The sequence below is a fragment of the Puntigrus tetrazona genome, chromosome 7 (genome assembly GCF_018831695.1).
Source record: "Puntigrus tetrazona isolate hp1 chromosome 7, ASM1883169v1, whole genome shotgun sequence".
NCBI classification, from domain to species: Eukaryota; Metazoa; Chordata; class Actinopteri; order Cypriniformes; family Cyprinidae; genus Puntigrus; species Puntigrus tetrazona.
In genome coordinates, this window is record NC_056705.1 from 26,480,302 (window position 1) to 26,504,686 (window position 24,385).

At 41.7% G+C, this 24,385-nt stretch overlaps 1 protein-coding gene across 1 annotated transcript in view; it reads right to left on the reverse strand.

The window, feature by feature from the left end:
* Positions 1-2,722: 2,722 nt before the first annotated feature.
* tshz3b (teashirt zinc finger homeobox 3b) overlaps positions 2,723-24,385 on the reverse strand; it is a 36,970-nt gene continuing 15,307 nt past the window's right edge. The window contains exon 3 of the mRNA XM_043244595.1: positions 2,723-7,702. Within this exon, the coding sequence (XP_043100530.1) occupies positions 4,299-7,702 (3,404 nt within the window). The 3' untranslated portion in view covers positions 2,723-4,298. The remainder of the gene's footprint in view (positions 7,703-24,385) is intronic.

Consider the following 24,385-nt stretch of genomic DNA (forward strand, 5'->3'; position numbering starts at 1 on the left):
CGTTTGTGATGAATACTGAGGCGTATGTGTGCATCTGTATTGTAGCAACTAACTGCTTTTGCACTGTAGATAATTCTTCCCTCCGGTATGTTTGTCTCATAGACACGCAGGCCCACGTGGGAATGTGAGCGGGTTGGGAGGGAGCGAGTGCGCGCTCACCGAGACCTTATTACCTCTTCCTGCGTGGAGTGTGTTGTGTCTCGAGTGATTGGTGATCACATTTGTAATGGCACACTGCTGCACAACGCCATTATGCCCTTTGTCATCTTACTGAGCCACTGACAGCCAACCGGCTCTCGGAGACAAGAGGTATGAATGACAAACACACACACACACACACAAGACCACGTATGTGTGATGATCTTGAGACTACAGGTGTGCATTTAGAGCTTTTAAGTGAGCTCTAACTCCTAGTTCCCTAAGATGTGTGGCGTATTGATTACTTGTTGTCCAAAGAACCGTTCAAGCCCCATTTAAGATTTCTATCCGGCACGTAGCCGGGAGCACACCAAGGCCCCGTAAATTAGGGAAATCACACATTCATCACACGCATTATTTTAAGATACTTTGGGAACCTGACAGCTTGGAGATCTATTGCAGTGCATTACAAAACGCTACAGCGCCTCCCATTCTATCTCTCCATTCCTCTTTGGGGTAATGTTGGGGTCATTGGGACACGCCCATGATTTAAAGGAGTTTTTTTTTTTTTTTTCTTTTCTGCTTATATCCGTTTTTTTCTCATCCGTGTGTGTGTGTGTGTGTGTAGATTGCCCATGCACGAGCGAGTGATTGAGAGAATTTATAAGGTGCTCTAAATTAGCATTTGTAATGGGAGTGCTTCCAAGGTGAGCCTGCAGATGGTGAGTGAATTACAGTGCATGTAAATTACACAGGTTAAGAGAGACAGCTCGCCTCAAAGGCGTCCGCAGACAAAGTGAAGCCTTGGGTCAGCGCAGCAGTGAATCAATCAGGGCCGATTGTTGAGGAGCGGATGCGCGTCGCCGGCATCATCGTAATTTGCTATGGCGGCGCCCGCTTATTGTAAAGGCCTACTGAAAACGCTCTGCGCGTGTTTGTTTGCGATAGCGCAAACACAGATACATTTCCGTCGCAGGCGTGCGTAATCCGCAATTTCGTTTATCTGGAAAGTCCAGCAATACATAAAGTCCCTCAGTAGCTCAATAGCATTACAACACAGCATTCATTTGTGCTGGAGAGGGCTGCTTCGAGAGTTTCACTGAGCTTTAGACACTCTGGTCTTTTGTAACAGCGCAACGGAGATAAAGCCTCCAATGTGCGCTTCGTTCCCGCACACGTAAACCTCTCATTCTGAGCAGATTATGTGTACAGACCAATTACGCTCCTCACATCCTGGGAAATATACTCATTGTTGGGGTATTTAGACACAAAGCAATTATGTAGGCCTTTTCTACACAAACATACCTTTGGCTGTGCATGTGTGCGTCTGTTTACAATTTGTTTACTCCCCGTCGTGAAGTGGGTCAAATTCTAACGCAACACAGATACGGCACACGCCGTGTCCTGTACACAGCTCGGGTTGCTTTAAAAAGACGCCATTAGCATCGGGGAGGAGTGGGATATTGTTTATTTGCATGTGTGGGAGTGTGTAGGCATTTCTTGATGGTTAAATGTCTCCATGTATAGTTGTTTTCAACCTTAATAACCCCTAGTTTTGTGGCTTACCAGGCTGGGAGAGAGAAGAGAAAATGGCTTTCTTACACTTCAATTTCACGCACATTTTCTTTGCGACTAATGAGCACCTTAAATATGGCGCCAGACTTCAGGGAAGCCTGTGAAGGCTGACATTTTCACACACAGCAGCACCTTGTCACCACACATGATGTCCCCTCTACCTGGCTCCTGACGTCTTTGAGTGTGTGTGTGTGTGTGTGTGCGCGCATGCTGAATGCTCTCTGACAGATCTGACGAGGAACATATTCGGTAACTAAACACAGTAAACCATTTTTGAGAAAGTGTCCCACCATTATGAGATATATCTTATACGTGCCCCTAGCTCCACTGATCTGTTCACAAAGGTTCTCTCTCTCTCTCCTTCTCGCTCACGTACACAAACACCAAGCTGGGAATCAGCATATACAGTATGTCATTTACATTTTCTTTGAGTGCAGTCTATGCCAAAGCAGAATTTTGTAGTCATACTCTAAATGCGATTCTGTTGTCATCCTGGATGAGGCCCAAACAAATTTGTCCCTGCAAAATGGGAACCTGAGCTAATTACAACAGTGAAAATGGTGAAAAAGAGACAGTTAATGCCAGAGCAATTATCTGTTACATTCCTTTGTAGAGAGGGAAAGGCGCATCGCTCTTCGCGCCGCCTGATGCTTCCCTAGTTAAACCATATTAGGAGACGTTGTGAGTCGATGTGTCACCAGGCAGGGAATTAGATGAGAGGAGTGATGGGATAGATCTGCCAAAAATATATGACACCACTAAAGTCTGCCGCATAAGAGATAAACACTTAATATTTGTGAGACCAGTAGCAGAGGCCTATGCTTGTGCGCGCACACACACATTTTAATACGCTCGTACCTGTCAGAGGTCCGGTGGTCTACCCCTACTGCCACATAAACGTCTTTTCACACACTTGTCAGCTGCTATTTAACTGACAGCAGTTCTCTTTAATCTGCTCATTTCTTATCCCCCCGGCGCCCGACAGAATTGTGAGCCACGACACATCAAGTTATTGCAAAAAACCAAAACAATTTCAATTTAATGCTGCAGTAGAAAAAAGGTTATATGAAGTCATATAATGAGTGCTTCATTGTCAACAACAACAAAAAAAGAAACACGGCACAGAATGCATAACAGTGCCTGTGCTGTTAACATGCCAATATTTTACACATAAGATTTCCATTCACTGGCAGCTGTCAGTTACTTCAGTAAATTAACTGCCAAAACGTAGCAGAACTGTCAATTGGAGGTAAGGTAACCATGGTTACCTTTCATATCCCCAAAAATGATGAAGCTGCAGTGTGGTTTTATGGAGGAATAATTAGACAGAACAACAAAATAAAAGATACCAATCAAGAAGGCATTCTACAATATGAAACAACAACCAAGAGTGTTTATAAATAAAAAGGTTACATCGTGGAATTCCTCCTTACATTATAAAGTAGCATCTTTTTATACAACCATTTAAGTGAAATGATGGAACAAGTACTGTCTTGTACAAGAAGTTTTAACCCTTTGAGCACGAGGTGGAAATAAAACTTTAGGGTGATTTTTTTTTTCTTCTCATTTTCATATCTTCTGATTAAATAACATATTTATAAAACTATTGTGCAAAACAATTTCATTAATGTCTTCATATATTGTGCACCAGTAGATAGTCATACTCATCTTAAATTAAAAAATATAAAATGATGCATAATTTAGACAGAAATTAGTTTATGTTTTTATGTACACATTTTTACACTGACCTGAATTCATAAAGGCCCCTGATTTGAGCAAACTAAAAAACTGCTATTTTGGATTCACATATATTTCTGCACTGCAAGCTGTGTAAGAGGTGATCTATCAGAAAAGGTGAGTTTTAGTGGATTTTCAAAATACCCTTGAATTTACCCACTCAAATACATATAAACTCGGTGATTTCCAATCTCTTAATTTCTCTCTTTTTATACATATATTTTTTTTTTGTTTAGTTTTGGGGGGGTTGTAAATATAGAAGTATTTAGGCGTACTCAGAGGGTTAAATTTTTCTGCTGACACCAGCATACTTAGGTCACATTAAAAAAAAAGAAAGAGGGAAAAAAGGAAAAAAAAAATAAGAGAGAATTAAAGCGAGAGATAAAGAAAAGCCCAGATTTAGTTATCAAATATTGAACTAAACCATTTCATTAATGCATGCAGCTTACTGCATCTCAAGGATGCCAAAAAAATTCAATTTACACAACTTTCAAATACATACAACTTCATTTTTAAGTCTTTTTTATTTACCTTCATATTTTACCAGTGACCTCTTCACTCAGCACTGCACAGTTAGAAAATCATTTGTCATCATTTTCTCTGTTTTCCATTGTGAACTAAAAATGCAGAAAATTAATGTCTCTAGGGCCAAATGAGTGTTCCCCAGAGGAAAACTCCAAATGATGTGCCAAAACTAAACAGTAGTTTTCTGGCATCTATGTGCAGTTAGTTCTTCGTTAATTACTTTCAGTTCTTTTATATTTTTTTCCTTAAGAAATGTTAGTCAGAAGGCTTGAAAAAGGACAGGAAATAAAGAGATGAGAGACAGTTTTTGTCCTTGGCCATCGCTAAGGTTTCTCAAGTTCACTAACATACATAAGATGGTCCTCGGGGGATTTACCATGAGTCTTACTCAGATGGAGCTTGACAGCGTGCTTGCTGGCAAAAGTCCGGTTACACAGTTTACACTGATATGAGGTGCCATTTGCCTCCTCATCTGGGGAAGGGGAGGGGGAAAGTGAGTGAGGACTGGGGTTGGGGATTGAATGGGCCAAAGAATGCGCTTGCGTTGAAAGCAGTTTCTCAGAAAGCCCCTTGCTATGGCGTGAGATCTGGCTAACGAGATGCTCTCCAGACAACTTGGCCAGGTCCCTGAGCCGGAAGCCCAGATGTGACTCAAGATGGCTGACATAGGTAGAGGGGGAACGGATCTGTGATGCACAGTCACTGCAGAAGAAGACAGGGTGGCCAGAGTCTAGATTTTTCAAGAACTTTGTGCCACCTGTCCGCCTCAGCTGGTATTTGACGTTGGCCAGCCAGTGGCTGATGGTGGTCATTGAGAGGCCAGTGAAGCGGGAAATATGCATGCGCTCCTGTGGACTCAGGTCCGACATAATGTACTTGCCGTCACCCGTTTGTCGCAAACTGGAGGCAAATTGAGCCTGCAAGATAAGTAGATGCTGAGGATTCCAGTTGGACTGCCGCCCCTTTCGTTTCTGAGCCGGAGAGATCTCCTCTGCTTCCTCTGCCGTCGATCCGTCTATATCTGAGCGCTCTGAAAGACTCGTTGGTGTGGAGGACTTGGATGCATGGCTTTCTGTGAGGTTACGTAGCATATCGGAGATGTCGGACAGGGCATTTTCGCGCAGAGGTGAGTTGGACATGAAGGAAGCCACAGCAGATGAGGCTTTTGCCATGGTGATGGTCGATGATGGTGAAATCGAGGTGGGAGTGGAGGTGGAGGAGGACAGGGCAGCAGATCCTAGGGAGTTGCTCTTATCGCTCTTGCCTTTGGTCAGGTCAATAGGCTGGTCATTGTTGATGTGGTAGAAGTAGCGGTCTAGATGCTCGTTGGTTTTTTTGGTCTGAGATGGAGTGGAGGCAGCTACAGCTGCCTTCTCCGCCAGGCTGTTGCTCATCTTGAAGAGCATGCTCATGGGGTCAAGGGACGGCAGGGCAGGTTTGGCAGCTTTTCCTAGGTGAACATTCATGACAGACTGAAGCGCACTTAAAGGGTTGACAAACGGCTGCTCTGGAGGATGGTCAGTTATAATAGCAGTGCTGCTGCATAAGGTAGACACAGGGGCTTTGACAACATGGTCAGTACCATTCTCCAGAGACTCTTTTGTAAGAGCATCACCATTTGAGTCTTTATGAGTGTTTCCGCCCCCATTAGTCTCAGGGGTTTTGGCTCCTCTTCTTTCCTTGTGGGACTCCCCTCTGGCAGATTCCCCTGCATCGCTACTGCAAGGGGAGGGTGTGGTCCGTCTAAGTGGGGAAGATCTAGCGCCGGGATCCCTCATCTTCTCCTCTACTTTGGCCACTTTTTCTGTGACTTTTTTGACCAGCTCTTCCATGGCATGGAAGTTGTTTTTGGGCAAAGGGGATGTTTGGCAACTAGCTGGAGAAATTAGAGGTTGGCTTTTGGTAGGAGACATGATCTCTTCTCCAGAAAACATGTACTTCAGAGGAGAACTTTTCCCTGAGTTGCGCAGGGAGAGTTTCATGATGTTGGGAAGCTGGTAGGCAGCATGAATACTGGGGTAGCCTCCCCAGCTGGGTGTGCCATTCTGTGCTTTGTTGATGGCAGATGTTACTGTATTCTCGAGAGACTTCAGAATGTCAAACCCCCCCTTAGGGCTTTCTTCAAGATCCTCCTCTGTCAAATATGGATATTTGGATGAGACTTCAAACTTCTCGTCGGTCTCACTGTCTGTTGCCTTTTTGTCTTTGCCATTATTTGTCTCCTTGGTACACTCTACTTCCTTCTCCTCCTTTTTAATCTCCATTGGTGTGATGGCAGGGGAGATACTAGGGGGAGGAGGTGCTGGTGGCGGTGGGGAAAATGCAGTGGCAGCCAGCGGCACTGACTGTACCTTGTCTTCATTAGTAGGTATGGTGTTAGGAGTCGTCGTGGACATCGACTCCATGATAGGTTTGCCTTTCTTGATGGCGGAGTTAGTGACCTTGATGAAGTGTCCTGTGACCATCATATGGGCAGTCAGCTCCTGAAGTGTGTCATGGGAACTTCCACACTCCATGCACTTTAGGATCTGGGATTTCCGTGACTCAAACTGCCATGCATAACTAGCACCATTCTGGTGGCCATACCGATTGTTGGGTGTGATGTAGGGATTAGGGGTCTTTTGAAGAAGGTCGTTGGGGTCAGACAAAGAAGGCTTTGGGGTGCCACCATTGGAATCTGGTGAGCTGGGGAGTTCTAGCTCAATGGGGGCTCTTTTACGAGCTGAGGAGATAATCTTGGCTGCCACAGGAGTTACTGGTTCCTTAAGAGGCACTTTCTGGTAGTGTTTTGTCTTGATCATGTGAACACTAAGGTCCTGCAGTGACTCGAAGGAATGGCCACAGTACATGCACTTAAGAACTTTCTGGGCATCCTCTTTTCCTTCCATCTCCAGTAGTGAACGCTTGCGAGGCTTCGACCAGCGTTTGGCACCTTCACTGTCTGTCTCATGGTTATCATCTCGGTAGTGGCCCGTCTCATTCATGTGCACGGTGAGCTCGACCAAAGTGTCATAGGCAGCACTGCAGTCTTTGCAGCGAAACTTGCTTGCACCAGTGAAGATTGAACCATAGAGCTTGGTGCTCTGCCGATAAAGCTGCACAGTACTGAAGAGGTTTGGCTCGGATGCTGGGTGCAGCAGTCTACTCTGGTTTTGTGAAACATTCTGCAAGGTCTTAGCCACTGCTGTCTGGTGCCAGTCGTAACCGCCACTTCCACAGCTACTGCTGCTGCTACTACTGCTGCTGCTACTACTGTGACTACGTGGGGGTTTTTCTGCTGTTTGCTGAGACATATTCAAGTTCAGCGATGACCAGTAGGAGTTGGTCAGGAAGCTAGTGTAGATAGCTTTCATCTGCTCCAGGCTGTCTGGGCCCAATTGTGTCACCTCCTCACTGCTTGGCGTGGCTGTTGTTGTCATCATCACTGATGAAGTAGAAGAAAGAGATGTGAGGGGCTCCTTAGCTGAAATATCTTCCTCGTTCTTCACTGAGGCACTCTCAAAGTCTGACATGCGGTCACTGGACTCACTCAGGTGTGACTCGCTGTCCATCTCATGGCTGGAGAAATCCGCCGGCGGAGAGTCATGAAAGCCTTGCCTGTCTTTAAGGAGTAAGTCCTTGTCCTGGCACACATACTTCATGGCAGGTTCCTCCTCCACAGCTGAATCCTCTCCTTCAACATCCTCATCCAGTAAGGCAGCCTCCTTTAGCTCCTCTGGCACATATGCTGCAGGTAAAAAGGAGATAAAAGAAACAGAAAGAAAAAAACATGTTATCACATTGTCCAATGATGAAGATTTGACACATTGCATTCCTACAATGCCTTGTACGGTGGATAGACAGCTGATAGAAATGTCAGGCATCAGTGTGTTTTCTCCAGCAGTGAAAAACAAAACAATCAGTCAGACTTTTTTATATTATAAAGTGTTGCAGTAATTCCTTCTCTGCTTTCCAATTGCATTACATTGCCACATGGAATGAAGTTATGTTTCTCTCCTCCTTTGTTCAGAAAAGAGAGTGCGGCAGGGGGTTGGGGGTAAAAGAACGGAAAAAAATGACTCTTCAAACCGAAGTTGCCACCTTATTCTTCTCAAGGGGCAACAGCTTGAAATTAAAACTAAATTTGAAATTAATGAAGCACATTCTGGAGGTGGCATTCGTTTCTGAAGTAATAAATTACTTGTATCAACCTCAGAGACAGCAGTTCCTGTCTGTCAATTAATATGTCTTACGCTTCTTCAGCAGCCCCTAATGCATTCCCAAACAGACACACTCGCCATTTAAATTAAGAAAGCATTCTCACTCATTACCCAGCAAAGGCTTGCCTGCTTGTAAATAAAAATGATTGTATGTACATTTCCGACATAAAAATCCCTGCACCAAACACATTTGTGTCAATTACGAAAGATTAGAAAGTTGAAAGTTATTATTTACAGTTTAGCCTGGAGAACACAAAAGCTCATGAAAAAACATGGTCATGTTTGTGCAAGCCTGAAGAAATAAGCAACCAAAATATATTCTTTTTAACTTCCAGTGGAAGTCGTGCAAAAGGAGAAAGAGAGAAAGAGACAGAGAGAAATGTAATGCATTGAAATAATTCCATGCATTCCTGACTGTGTCAGTTAATCACGCTTTTGACCAGGTATGTAAACGGTGGAGAGAGAGGACACTCCATTGGACACACTGGTTTTCTGTGAACACATTCTATCATGTCTAAATACCACAAATGTCAAACTACTCATGCTACGACTTCAACACACAGCACATACATTTAATTCTAAATACAATATGTCAGTTTGTATATAAGAAACATTCCAGTATTTCCTTAAGAAAGACTACATAGAAATACAATTTTAGATTTAAACTTTTTTTAATATAGAATTTAAGTTCGACAAAGGAACAGTGCTGTGATGCAGATATGATGGCTGTGAAACAACACCAATAATCATAAAGTAAAAAGTATGCCATTAACAAGAGGACAGTCAATTTGTAGCCCTTGACAGAATGATGCCAAGAAACTGGCAAAGGCATGTACAGACCCCTTTTTAGTTGGCAGTTATAATGTTTTTTTATTTTTATTTATTTTTTAAATGACTAAATAATTATCAATTTTGTTTGCATTATCTTTATTTATTAACATAATGAGTATGCACTGATTTACAAACAAAAATCGGTACAACAGAAATGATATCCTTCCCGTTTCAAATTGTAAATTTCTTAGTTTGCTATGAAGTGTGTGTGTTCAGTTTGTTTCAAACTGAAATTAAGGGGACAAAATTAAGCAACTACTGAAGTCTCAGAACAAAGAAAAAAGACCATTCAATAGTGATTTTTTTACAGCATTATTATTAGGATCCATCTTCTCACACACATCACAGCCAGTCTGTGAAATCGAATCGCCCCCTACACAAATCACAACCAACTGTGATCGTGCAGCACACACAAACTCGCATGCACACGCTCACACACAGCCATCTGTTCTGAATCAGCCAAAACGACAGCTGTTTAAGAGAACAATGCCTTCGTTCAGGAAGCAAGAGAAGCCGAGCTTTACATCAAGGCCAAATAGCAATGTAAAAACCTGGTTCCTTCAAATTCATGCACTTTAAACCTATTCACAATGATTACAACACACACACACAAGGTGGAGGTTTAGCATGAAATTTTTAGCTGCTGCTAAATCTCTACATGTAAAATGTAAGGTCAACCTTGAACATAATTACACAAAATGATTAGCTGGTAATTAAAGTTAAAAAGGAGGGTGAGGGTGCCAATGGGCAAAAAAAGCATGAGGGAGGGAGAGAGAGAGAGAGAGAGAGAGAGAGAGAGAGACATTGGCTCATCACTTCAAGTACAAGCAAACCTGTCTCACTGTAACCTTGACCTGAACTTGACTGTATGTAGAGCACAAAGTTTTGTCAGTGAGTAGGCGTACGCCCTACAGCAAATTTGAGGAAGATGTGTGTACATGTTTCTGTGTACGTGTGTGTTTTGTTCAAAATTCATTTTCCGACACCAAACACAGAATTAGCACTGCTTGACAACACAACAATCGGTCATAAGCCCCAAGGTAACCTGAGAGGGGTGGACGAGAAAAAGCAGAGGCAGGGGCTAACGAGAGAGCCGACAATCTGTGACACACACACGCACCGAGTGTTGGTGCATGTCCTGGCTGTATTCCAGGTTCCCAAGCCCCCAGTGTACCTAGAGTCTGTGTGTTCTGGCTGGGAACAATATTGAGATTTCATCCCTGGACCTTCTGAAGCCAGTGCTCCGGTCCAGGCCTGCCCACACCACACAGGTGCTGTTTTAATTAGAAAACAGGATGCTTGGATCCAAGAGTGGTAGGGTGGGGGCAAAATGAGAATGACCTCCCAATGATTTGGCATCAGATTGGAAGAAGAGCTTGATCTAATTTACACTCGGACATCCAGGGAGACGACCAGCAGAGAATGCTGTTTTCTAAGGCAGTGGAAAGCGTAACCTTGCAAACTTAGAGGGCTGTCTGGGTCCGGACTATTAGTCTTCAAACGTATCAGAGTAAATAAAAACCTTAATACATATCACAGGGATGGATCTAATACACAAGCCCTTTCATCAAGGGAACACAATGAATGTTAACTAAGTTATGCAAATACGACTCAAGCATTTATGATTATATTGTTAAAATGATTGCAAGAACTAAGACTGTTTTTTAATTAAAATAAAGCAGCTACTGTCAACCATCTGTCAAATTTATTGAATATTTACACTGCCCTCCAAAAGTTTGGAAACGCCCTAGAAAAGTGGGTTTTTAACAATACCGGCATGAATCCTTTTTAATTCGTGCACTGATAAGGGACGACACAAACTACAAAAACCTATTGTACCACATAAATGATTTACACATAGAAAATACGATTCATCAAAATATCTGTCGGTTTATTCAAACATTGACTTATTGCTATATTACTATATTACTCCAAGCCTCTTGAGGAATTGCCCAAAGGTGATTCACACTGGTTGGACACTTCGTAAAGGACATCGATCCAGCTCCTCCCATATTAGCTCAACTATAGCATGTATATATTGCCATTATTATGAAATCAAAATGAAAATTATTACTGCTGGTCTTCAACGATAATGTCAAGTTACTTTAATGTACAGTATTTGCACCAAAAAAATATAAGGATTTATTCTGATATAATCAAAAACCACACTTATATAATACATAAACATAAATAAATATTTCTATTAACAAAGTTAAAAACAGTTCTGTTTCTTAATATTTCTTGTAGACATTATGACACTTAAGGATTTAGCATATATATATATATATATATATATATATATATATATATATATATATATATATATATATATATATATATATATATATATATATCAGCAGAAAAAATCTCAACCTTCCCTTTTCTTTTTGTTTTGTGTTTCGTCCTATACGTGGACAACGTAGAACTCTATACAGTACATGTGAACCAAGTAAACACCCCCCAAGCTGCTGCCATTTGTTCTTGTTTGCAATCGGCCTCACTTATAGAGACAGCCGTTGAAGTCGGCAGCCCGGTCCAATACTTCTGGGTGTACGGATGAGCTGAAGAGAGCGAAAGAGTAAGTAGTTGGTAATTAAAGCTGCTATATATAGCCCCTAAAGCCCACATTTATAATGGGAGGTATCTCTCTCTAATATGCCACTATCTGCAATGTGATATCATTAGGAGGAAAATGGTTTGTAGCCTTAAGCAGACAGGCTGTCTGTGTGCGGCTGGAGAATATGAGATAGCACCAATCCACTTCTCTTCTCCTCTTTCCTCTCATCCTATGCCCTCACTACTTTCCTCACCTCCCCTCCATCTCTCCTCGGCTATCATGACCCGCGTTAATGAAGTTAATTGAATTTGAGATCAATAATGCTTAATTATTGCAATTTGACATGCACAGACAAATTGGTGGGGAGGCCAGACGTGTATGTACGCATGTGTACGTTAGATGTGTCTGTGTGTGTGTGTGTGTGTGTGTCCAGCACCGGGGTGGGCGAGAGGGCACGGCTGGACAGCAAAGGCATAGGGAGAAGGATGGACGAAGCAGACAGGCGTGCCATCGATTCCAGAGAGACGCCCCATCGACCAGGCCTACTGACTGATGGAGGCCCTGCTCCAAGGCTAGCTGGAGAGAAAGAGAGAGCTCACTGAAACCACTTTCGCCAGCCCGGCCTGCCCTGCCTACAAACGGCACATTGAGATGGATTGGATGGACAGAGGAGCGTAACACAGAGAGAAAACAAGAAAGAAAGCGACAGGCCTCTACCTATGGAATCATTTGTGTTTTGTTTATAGAATGCGTGGCTGTTACTAAGTGATGGTTACCATGGCTATAACTGTAACAAGTTTTGTTTCCCTACATTGTCTCTGCGACCAGATGAAAACCAGAGGTGTTTTATTTATGAAAACATTAAAGAAATATTCTGGGTTATTTACAACTTAAATGTTTATGGACAGCGTCTGATAGCTGCGTATTTTAAATGTTTATTTGTGATGCTTCACACTTATACCGCCGCATTACCATCACGTGTTGTATTCGTCATAATTACTGTTACAGCAGGCCACAGATTTCATTTAAATTATAAATAACGTTCTTAAAATATTCCTATAATATTAACCGAAAGTGAACTGCCATTTGCAACCACTTTTACATCAATATTTCCTGAAAAAAAAAAAAAAAAAAAAAAAGAAGTTGTGACTTCATTTTACACCAAGTGTGCAATAACATTCCCAATAAGACCAGGGATATTAAGAAATTAAATTCACTTTAAAAAATAATCGCACCTATTGTGCGATAAAAACCTTGAGGGGGAAAAAAAAACCTGTTAAAAAGAATCAGGTATTTAAAATCTTAAAAAATGCTCTCATCTTTTGTTATAATAATGTGAAAATGTGAGCTGGTGGAAGAGTGTGAGAGAGAGAGAGAGAGAGAGAGAGAGAGAGAGAGAGAGAGAGAGAGAAAGAGCAAGCTGGTGTGGATTAAAGAAAAGAAACAGGGCTGGAGGTGCATCGGCGCTGGCAGAACTGAGAGAGAGAGCTGGTAAACACAGACGCTAGCACGGCTAATCGCCCGCTCATGCCACTCAGCGGGAGAGCCCCTGACAGTGTGTGTATGTGTGTGTATGTTTACACACCCCCGCTCTCCCCCCCCTGCATGTGCACAGCAACCGGTAACCACGCTGGAGAACAGAACTTCCCCCTGCTGCCATAGCACCTCCACTGGAGTTAACACTCCTACACGGCATCAAGATTCGACAGCCTCGAACACACACGTGAGCGCTCAGTCATACAAATGATCCTGTGTGCAACACAATAACGTACAAACAAAAAGTTGATTTATATTCAAAAGCGGGCTCGGTGCTGATGCAGGCATTTAGGAAGCCCTTGCTAGGGAAACGTGGAGGGGGTCTTTAACCTCTGATGAGAGCATTTTAGCGCGGATTATTAACAGTAACCGCTCAACTGAAATAGCGTTTACTCATCGACTTCGGAGATGTATCGCTCAATGGCCGAATACAGTTCTGTTGACAAAATCGTTCTGGAGCCGCATCCTCACGAGACGCCTCCAATAAAAACCTTACATGTGCTTTTTGGATCTACTCCTTCAGATGTTTGAACTGAGAGGTTAAAACAGCACAGCATGGACGTTCTCAGGAGTAAAAACACGCTCCACCTCTTCCAAAATGCTATTAGTCACTAATGAGTGCCAGCGTCTGCCCTGAATGTCCCCAACGATTCTGGTCAACACTTCTTCTGAAAGTCTGCCCCACTGTCTGCCCCAAGAAAGGTCGCATCACCAGGCCATCTGTCCAATCAGACGAGCATTTCACATACTCCAAAAGAAAAAATAATCAAGTTATAGTTATAGTTTTTCATTTAAATAAATAAATAGTAAAAATTCACCCTTCATTTTGGACATTGGCACCGATCGTTAAATAATCATATTTTAATACTTCTAAGCACAATATGCTGCAACAAATTGCAGTGAGTACCACGCTCTATTAAAAAGGACGGTCTCTTTATTAAAGCAATACTTAGATAAGATTTTAATGCTAATATTTTAATACCTCAGCTTTTTCATATGAGACTATCCGTAGAGCTAAAAGGGTGTGGATTGAAAGCACCATCATTCCTACGTATTACAGTGTGTTTTGTGATATTTTTAGGTCTTAAATCTTTTTATGTTTAGTGCACTAAAGCATCACTGTTCTACCACCGAGGTGAAGAAACAGTCTGTGACTTTTACAAAAAAAAATACCAGATGAATTTTGGGCAAAATTTATATAATTCTGTCAAATTCATTTGAATTAATTTATAAAAATCGTATTTAATTCTTCGATTCTTCCGTTTATATAAGGTAGTCCTTTTCGTTCAGTCATATTAAATTACTTTTTATATATACTTTTTAAATGTTAATTTTAATGTTAATGCATGAAGGACATTTTTAAGTGACTTGGTAGCTGAAAGAATAAACAAAATAATTAAAATATTTCATAAGGTAAGCAAAGGAAATGGAATACAATGCCATTTAAGTTTGGGGTAATTTTTTCCCGATTTTGTAAATATTTTCAAAAGACGTCTGCAACACTCACCGACACTGCGTTTAATTTTCTAAAACCCAATAAAAACAATCATATTCTGAAATATTTTTTTTTACAACTTAAAATGTCCATTTTAATATGTCTGTTATCTGTTTTATTAATATACTTTAAAGTGTTATTTATTCCTGTGTTAGTAAATATTTATTTTCAGCAGCTTTTACAAAAACAAAACCAAATAATATAACCAAGCCAAACTGGAAATCAGCGAGTGACTGAGGCTGTTGTCTGAACGATGAGCAAATGTTCTCAAGGACAGACAGAAATCTGTGACTGCAGCAGGTGTTTCCTGTACTGAACAGACGCTGAATGAACTTACAGCTCACCTGTGCAGATACAATCAGACAGCAATGAGGAAAAAAATCTAGATTTGTACATATCCTGTGTGTACAAATACAAATATTCCTTAATGATTAATTAATTTATTACATTTTTTTCACTTTTGACTTCTGAATAGTCAAATGTATTCTAAAAATGGGCCCAGATAAAACCTCTAGTGTGTGTGTGTGTGTGTGTGTGTGTGTGTGTGTGTGGTTCTGTTGTCTGAAGCAGCTCTCAAACAGACACCACAAACAATTATAAAGCAGGAGGAAGATGATCTCCAGCAAATGATCCACCCGCCTGCCTTTGTTATTCAGATGTGCTCCACTTGAAGAAGTCACATTCCTAAAGCACGGGGCAACCGGAGGTCAGACACATCTACACAAACACTGGGAACTCCCAAGAGGCCGAAAGAGAGCGGGAGAGAGGGAGGGGCGATTGTCTTTGAATGAGTTTACATGTGTGTCTTACTGAGAATCTCTCGGTTTTGCTCAGTGACTCGCGCTGTTCCTCTTCCTCTTTTAGTAATCCCTCCCATAACGTGTCATTCCCTCCCTCTCTCTCTTCCCTCTGTCCCACTCAGAATCACAGGAGTGTGTCAGTCTCCCATTAGAGAGGGTTGCTGGGTAATGGGAGAGAACAGATCTGCCTTGCTGTGATCCCCAGGGCCTCACTCGGCTCGGCTACCACACGCACACACACAAAACACATATTAACACCACAATATAAACACGCTTATGTTTGTGCACAAGAAGAAAAATATATGTATAGAAAGAAGATGAATTTGAAAAAACAATGCATTTTCAAAAGGCTATGACTAGTTGGCTAATCAGTCTGAAAAGGATAGCTCAGTTAATACATACTAAAATGTATTTGAAATACATTTATTTTTTGTGCTATATATATATATATATATATATATATATATATATATATATATATATATATATATATATATATATATATATATCAGTAAGTCTGTAAACGTCAGTAAACATGTTAATAGATTTTAAATACCTTACTTTTTTTTACTAGAGTCTTCATGTTCAACAAAAGAGCAAAAGTCTCAGGCTTGGAACAACATGAGAGTGAGCAATTAAAACATTTTCATTTTTGATTGAACTGTCCCTTTAAGGAGCATGTTTTCAGAGGGCGTTTACATAATACATGTTCTTGCATTTTTAATAGTTTGACTACTTTTAATTTGACATGCCATGACGGGACGCTCAGCGCAAGTCGTGACGCAACGGCCAAAGACCATTCCATCTGAATGCGTAACCGCAGCGGCGCTGCTTTAATGTGTCCGCTAAAACGTGTTCCTGGCACGCTAATTAAAGCGCCGCGTTTAAAACATCAAAATAATAATAAATAATAAAAATAAAAAAATATCTCGACCACGGACAAGTCGTCCGCCAAGCGCCGAACGTGACCCATCCCTCCCACAAACGCACAAAGACAGAAAATAGACAAGATCTCTGATTTGAAACGAAAAAAGTGGCTGTGTCTCTCCCACGTACACAAGCCCTGAACTTGGCAGATACGTTAGGCAGCAAAATAATAGGCATTTTCCAACCCATAATGCAGAGTGTTAGCCGGTGGCAGTCCACTGATTTAGGTACTACGTCGAGACGTCAATCTGAAGGCCTTGGAAGAGAGAGAAAGAGAGAGAGAGAGAGAGAGGAAGAAGGAGGGGGTGATAGACACAGAGAGAGTGGGCCTGCAAAGCAAAGACAAGCCAGATAGAGAGAGCGAGATGCTCCTAATGGGAGACATGCAGTCATCTAGTTGCTGGCTCTCTCCATTCAGCGTGTCACTGGGTATCCATTACCTGCCACTCTCCTCTGATCTCTTTGGACAGCTCTGATCAAAAGATGTCATTTGACCTACTCGCCTGCTCATGCCGGCCCGCCGGGGTACGTGGTCCGTGAGCGCGGGCCGGGGAAGGGGGCTGCCTCGCCCGTAAATAAAACGACATCATCGCTTCAGCGTCCCGTCATGTTCTCGGGCCGATTATGATAATAGTGGATCTGTCAGCACGTAAACGGACAGGGCAGCCGCGGCGCTAATGCGCAGGATATAGCCTCTCTGCCTTCGCCGCCTTAGTTCCTGCTCGGCTCTTTATTGGGTCGACTTTTCCCCCTCTCTCTCATTGGATGGCACCTGAGAAGCAAGCCCCGCTTGTTGAGGATGTCAGGGTTAATCTGTTAGCATCGAGCCGGGCCGCGGAGGCAAACAGAAAGAGATTTGCCTTATTCTGATTTGGAGGCAGACAGGGCAGAGGGTGTAGATGAGCTGGGAGGGGACTGATTGGCTATGATATCGTTCGAGAGTCCGCCGACGGGCTGCGGGGCAGACGTGAAAACAGACACATAATCTAAACAAAACCAGACGTAGAAACAACACGCCGGCGCACGGACACATCATAAAAGATGAAGAAAATTACACACAACGCCGCACGAGGAGAGACGCGAGCACACACACACACACACACAAACGCACATGCCTAGCCTTGGTGGAGGCAGTACGGCAAAAGGCAGGCAAACGTGCAGGGTTTTAGAGCCGAGAAAAACGGCGCACAATAAAGCGAGAAAACAACACTGCTCCGAGGCAATTTAGACTGCAAAACACAAACCATTAAGTTTGTGCATTATCTTTTAATTTAATCTGGAATGATTTATAATCCATCACGCAAGGCTTCAACCATATCCAATTATTCTCTGTGCCTTGATTGACAACAAAGGTGATTTATTAAGCTAATAAAAAGTGATGTGCACCCAGCCCCCTCCTCCCCTTGACACCCCCACCCCTGTGAAAATAGCCAGTGAGAAAGACACTCTGCTTACAGCCGTGTAACCGTTCGCCGCCCTTGGCCGCGGGGGCCGGGGTCAGGTTTATCGTTCTGGAGGTGTAGTTAGAAAACGGCTCTGAGATCAGACGCGGCAAAACAGACCAGCGTTTTCTGAATGACTTCATTTTATCTCCACGCAAAGAAACACGCAAGCGTAGCACCGCTATCCAACTACCGAGACATGACAGGAAATTAGCAGTTGCCTGATTCTTGTGAAGTTAACACACTATTTGTTTATCCCCGTTGACCAGAAAATTACAGAAATGCATATTCAGAGGGAGGAAAAAGATGCTCTCTGGGTTTTGGCAGAGAAAAATGACATTATGTCTTGGATTCGTTCATTTTGAGTATGCATGTGTCATCTTGTCGCAGCTGCTATGGGCTAATGCTCTGCTCTGGATATTATTTGTGATTATTAATGAAAAGCCGAGGACAGGAATGATGCTTTTCTTCAGGAGCCTCGTAAATAATATTAAAACTGTGCCAACAACAGGCCCGGGCCACATAATGAGCCTTTAACCCTACGCCTCGTGTTCATTTTAGGCCCGTAGCTCTGTTTGTGGAAGTGGAGCGATGAAACCCACACAACGCAGTCCACCGCTTTTTACCGAAAATAAAAAACTGGGGCTTTAGGGTACGGGATAGTTCGTTCGTAGATTCTTTCGACGGTACTGTATATCGTCACGTGAGCTGTCGATTGCACATATGTGTGTGTGTGTGTGTGTGTGTGTGTGTGTGTGTGTGTGTGTGGGTGCACGTGTTCTGAATGGCTCATAAACCACAGGAGGACACATTAATGTCCACAATGTTCAGCCTGCCCTGGTAAACACACAACCCCCTCAACTAATGATGCAATAAGAAAACAAGCCATCACAGCCCCTCCGCAGAGAGACGCACACATACACACACCCGCTGTAGCCGACAACAGATTTAAGATCTTAATATCACATACTTAATAAGGGTGGGGAAATATGTTGGTGGTCTACCAGAGAAGTATTTACTTTTTTTTTTCCCCTCTCTCTCTACGAAATTCTCAGAAATCCCAGGGAACAGCCAGAGAGCAACAACTGAAACACAGAGATATAATACTGAAAGAGGTAAAGAGTCACTGAATGGACAACTTATAATGTTGTAAATAGCGCATTTAGCTCGGCGTGTGTGTGTGAAAGTGAGGCTCGAAACTGGCTTCTTTTTGTCCCGATAAGCAGACACACGGCTCTGGCAGTACATTCTCTCAGCTCATAAAACTGAGGCCCAGGGCAGAGGACCCTGTTCGCTCTCTTTACAGGCTTCCACTGTTAACGAGAGAACGGCTCTCGTTATAGTTGTCCCGGCACTGCCGCGGACCTTTGCTTTGAGACGTTTAAAAATGTCGCCCGGCTACGCCAGGTCACAGTGATGCTACAGAGCCATTATTTCACCGTCTTTATCTCCTGCCCGTCTCTCTCTTATGTTTGTGGCAATTCTATTTATGTACGGATCTACAAAAAATCTATATTATACTCGTGTGGATGAAAGTGCAGGGTGGAGGAAACTCGCTTGTGTGCTACGTGCCGAAATGAAACACAATAGGATGTAAACAGGATGTGCAATTAAGACACTACCAATCCAGACGGTCGGGCTGCTGCATAATACACACACACAGACAGATAAACACGCACAATGAAATACAGAATGTTATTCTATATAGTGCTAACTAAATCATCAAACTAAATAAGAAGGTTTTTATCATTTTCCTCCTGTTCTAGAGGAAGTATAATTATGTGTGTTTTCCTCAAAGCAGAAAGTCGTCTCATGCTTTTAAAGGGTAATAAAATAATTTCTTATAATAAAGTCGTTGCACTACGATTGCATTTAAATCAGCTGATTATTGCTTTTCATTAATAAATAATCATGGCATTCCTCTCTCTGGATTTTACTTTTAAATCAATGAGGGGATAAATACTGTATATCTATATTTAATAATAAAATATCTGAATTTTCAAATAAGTGATTGAAAATTATTTAATTCATTTATATGCATTACATATTTATTATAATAAAGTAAAATATAATAATTGTTCTTACTTAAAAAAGGTTTTAAAATTGCAACAAATTCTGGGTTTTATTTAAATGACGAGAAACCAAGGTGCTGCATATCAATCAATTTTCAGAACTCTTCGACGAGGTTTGTTTCCCTCAGTGTCATATTACATCCTGCAAATTTTCTGCTTAATTTGATATTTCAAAACCTGAGCTCTTATTTGGAATAAAACTTTGATTATTCTGTTTGTCTTTCTATGATTTATTGCACAGCTGAAATTAAAATGCAACTCTAGAACTTTTAAAATGGCATTCGTTCTAAAAGGGCATTCGTTTTCTTTGATATTGCATTACAGACAAGTTATTCCTAAAATCACAGTGAATGATGGATAGCTAGTGCTCCATAGCCATCAACACCTCTTAGTGGGGGCCGTGCTCTGATTGGTCGAATGCCGCAGGGCCCTCTCTTCCCCTCCCCGTTGAGTCCTAAGGGCCGCAGGGCCACTGATCTGGGCTGGGAACTGATAGAGTATCCATTTCAAAGGCCTGGCCTGTTCCGTGCCTCCAAAAGTGGGGGGAATGAAATATAGCAGGAAGAGGGACGCCACATTTAATTATCTCATTATCACACAACGACAAACTAACATAAATGAAACAGGCCAAAGAGTGATCCCTGAAACTCGGAGCGTTAAAACCACCCTCTTTGTGTGTGTGTGTGTGTGTGTGTGTTTGAGAAAGTGTGTCAAAGCTCAAAGAACTAAAGGCTTGTATTTAGATGTTTAGATGTACAAGCTCTTTTAAACTGCCATTTAAACACACACACACACACACACACACACCCTCAGGGCTTATGCTTGGGAAGATCATTAACCTCTCCATACCCAATTAAAGTGAGTCTGTGCGAGTGTGTGTGTGTGTGTACATATAAGAGTAAATGTTTGCTTCCATATGTGTGTGTGAAATATTGCATCTTTTCCTCTGTGTGCTCTTGATGTGAATGTTTTGTAAATTAATCACACTGTGGATAAAAATGCGCGCACACACACACACATACACACGCACACAAAAGCTAATCAGCGTGTCTGTTGTGAATGCAGTAAGGATGAGGAAGAGTTACCACCTAGCATTGTGTTTGCAGGATGGAACTCCACAGGGGAGCTCGGAGAACCGCGCCATGGCCATGAACCTTACAATAACTCCACAATACAATCAATACCACACACACAAAAAAAAACCACACACACGCACTCTGCACACAACTCACGGCTACTAACAAAAACCACGGTTCCTGCAATAACCTGCAGCACGCTACAAAAGTACCACAGTGTCGCCTTATAAAAAACAATCAGAAATTCTGCGAATGCGGCACATGTACGGTCGAGCTATTCTCAAGAATCTAAAGCACACGCCGCTTTCCTCGCTTACAGATGTTCTGAAACACCTGCTTTGGAAGCCGAACTTAGTCCAAACAGGCTTAAGGCCAGTTTTAACAATTAAGAGGTTTTAAGTCATTTTTATTAATTTTAATTTTGCTGCTTTATTACGTATATGTGACTGCAGAGGGAGGACAGGAAGTGCCGGATATGAAACACGCCGGAATTGAACCGGGGTCGCCTGTACATAAACGCCACAGCTTGATATTCTTTGATGTTTGGATTAACTGTGTTAATTTAAATTTCACATTTTATCCTAGTAATTCCAGTGGTCAGCATCGCATATCATTATCGCGGTAACTTTCAAAACACGTCACCACCCTTCGCTCCGTTGCAATGAAAAACCTGCGAGACAAAGACAGACAGCATGAACACTCCCTTCTTCCTGAACAAATCTTTGTGTGAGTATGTGTGTGTATCAGGGAAGATAAAAAAAAAAAGACTCTAAAGTTTGCCAATTTTTACTTGATACCATCTTCTCCCTAGTCTCATGTTTTTTTTTCCACTACCACTTCTACACTCTCTCTTTTCTTGCAGCACCTCCAAACAATAAATAAAGCATGTGTGTGTGTGTGTGTGTGTGTGTGTGTGTGAGCGCGGGCTCTGTTGATAATCCTCCAGAGCTGAAGCTTATCTGCATTGTAGAGAGGTGCGAGGCAGACAGTCCCTATCGCAGGTATTAATGTAGCGCAGTTCCCTGTGTCACGATGGAGAGATAAGCAAACACACAGCCACAGCAGTCCCCAACACTCCAAACACACACACACATAAACACAAAACATAGCCAGAGGTATAACAGATTGTTTTCCCCCTCAGCCTACAATAAAAAAAATGAGAGCAGCTTTTATACTGAATCCAAATGTGTTCTCTATAAAACATAATAATATTAGTGCACACACAGCATTCTATATATATATATATATATATATATATATATATATATATATATATATATATATATAATACAGGAATAAAGCAGTGTATGTGTTATTATGGTGAAAGAGTGATTTGTAATGGTTGCCGGGAATGGGACAGCTGTACGTCCAGATCTCTGACCCAACTGCTACACTCATGTGCAGCACGCATGCAATTCAATTACATAGCCAAAAATTAATTTGAGTCATTCAAAGCCTTCGTTTCGCCTCCACTCGCACACACACAGTCGAATACCTCCTGCTCAGACATGCATATGTGTACTTAACGTGCTACGGTAAAGATAAGCGGGCAGGATCGTCAGCGTCATAACATTTGTGGTTTTATACGCACAGCTGGGAGCACAGAGACGTACTCTGGCACACAAACTTTTCCCCCACTGAATTCCAGGGTTGGGTGACTGGATCGAGCCAGAGGAATTCATAAACAGTGGGGGCCTTATCAGCCGGGAGAGGGACATCCTCTCAAGCGCACAGCAGACGTGATGTGGACCGTGTCATCAAAAAGCGCCACAGACAGCCGCGGGAGAGGGGAGGAGTGAACGATTGCACTCGTTAGTTTCTTCGTTTTTTTTCTTAAATGAAAATACGAGAAACAGGTTAAGGAACAGCAAGAATGAAAATGTCTCAAAAAGCGAAAATAAATTCAATTGGAAACAGCTACATGAAATGCGCATTAATGCGTGCAACAAAGTAGCTTAATAATGAAACGAATTTTACTGCTTTCTATAATTGTAAAACGCTTTTTTTAAAAACCGTTTAAAAACAAGTATTGCGTTTTAGTGTTGCTTAAGTGTTTTCTTTCCATCTGTAGATCGCAGATGTGATGGCAAGGGAATCTAAATGTATGCAAGTCAATAAGACTAAAAGAGTCACGGCAGCCATTTTTTTTTTAAGGAAACGCTATATTAACAATCCAGATGTACACGGCTTACCGCACTGGGGCCATTTTAACCATTTGGTTCCAGAAGCTTTTTTTTTTTTTTTTATATTTATGGGCCTCTGTCAAATTAGATTCTCTGTATTGGAGCGGACAAAATTTGCATCGGCAATCAGTCGCGAGAGTTAGTGTAATGTTTGACTTCAATGCGTAACTAGCAGCTATAGGGACTGACCCAGGACCAGGTCAATATATAACCTCACAGCGACTCAATAAATCACTTAAACCCATGTTTGACACAAGTGCAACTGCGAAGAGAGATTACGCTGATAAGCCATTTAGCTACACATTTACTGAGAGCCAGTGACTGAACTTACGATTGATTATGTACCGAGAGCAGAGCAGGGAGGCTAGGAAAACATTTTAAACATTCTGAAGTGCCCTAACATAAACTAGCATTTCATCAAATTACGTTCTGCGGACAAAAAACACAAAAAAAATTACACGTATTACAAATATCAGCTTTTTTTAACATTGAATGAGTAGTTTTATATCACAATGTTATATAACACAATATGGTTTTTATTTATTTTAGTCAGGTAATGGCTGTTTTGGATAATGCGTTGTATCCAATAATTTACTGAAAGGTGCTTAAAATAATCTTTTAAGATGAATCGAAACGTAATATATCCAACGGACGACATCTACAAATACCTGGTATATACAATTCTGTACCATTTCAAAAAAAAAAAAAACACGTTTTGTGCCGCTTAAATCTGTATTAATTAAACATTTTTGGGACGTATCCACCTCTATTTTTGTGTCGCTTTTTACGTAAATACTGTGAATCGCCACCTAAAACATACTTCAGTATAAACCATACGACAAAATATCTAGCGGTTGGCACATTTTCATAATACCAAAAGCAAGGCTCATCATATTAGTCTGCAGACTAATAGTTTCATGTCAAACATATCAAACGCTAATCGGATATAGCCTGAACAACACCTTTTTTAGCAACCATCTTGTGAATAAAAAAAACAACTCTAACACTCTCACAGACACTGAGTTAAGAGCCTTGACATTTCCATCTCTATAATTTTATCAGAAAGGTATGTTGAGGAGGTGTGAGAGTAGTCGTGTCTATCTGAGGCATATTTGTGGTACGGGCCGGCGCAGCAAAGCTATTTTTTCTCCATTTACACAAAGGGCAAACCGTGTCAGTGTGACGTCTATGAGAGCGTTTTACAGTGTTTTGACTGGACTTTCAGTCTGCACCTGTGTGAGAAAATAAGAGAGACTCTTTTATCTGATAATGACTAACCAAACACTGCTTAC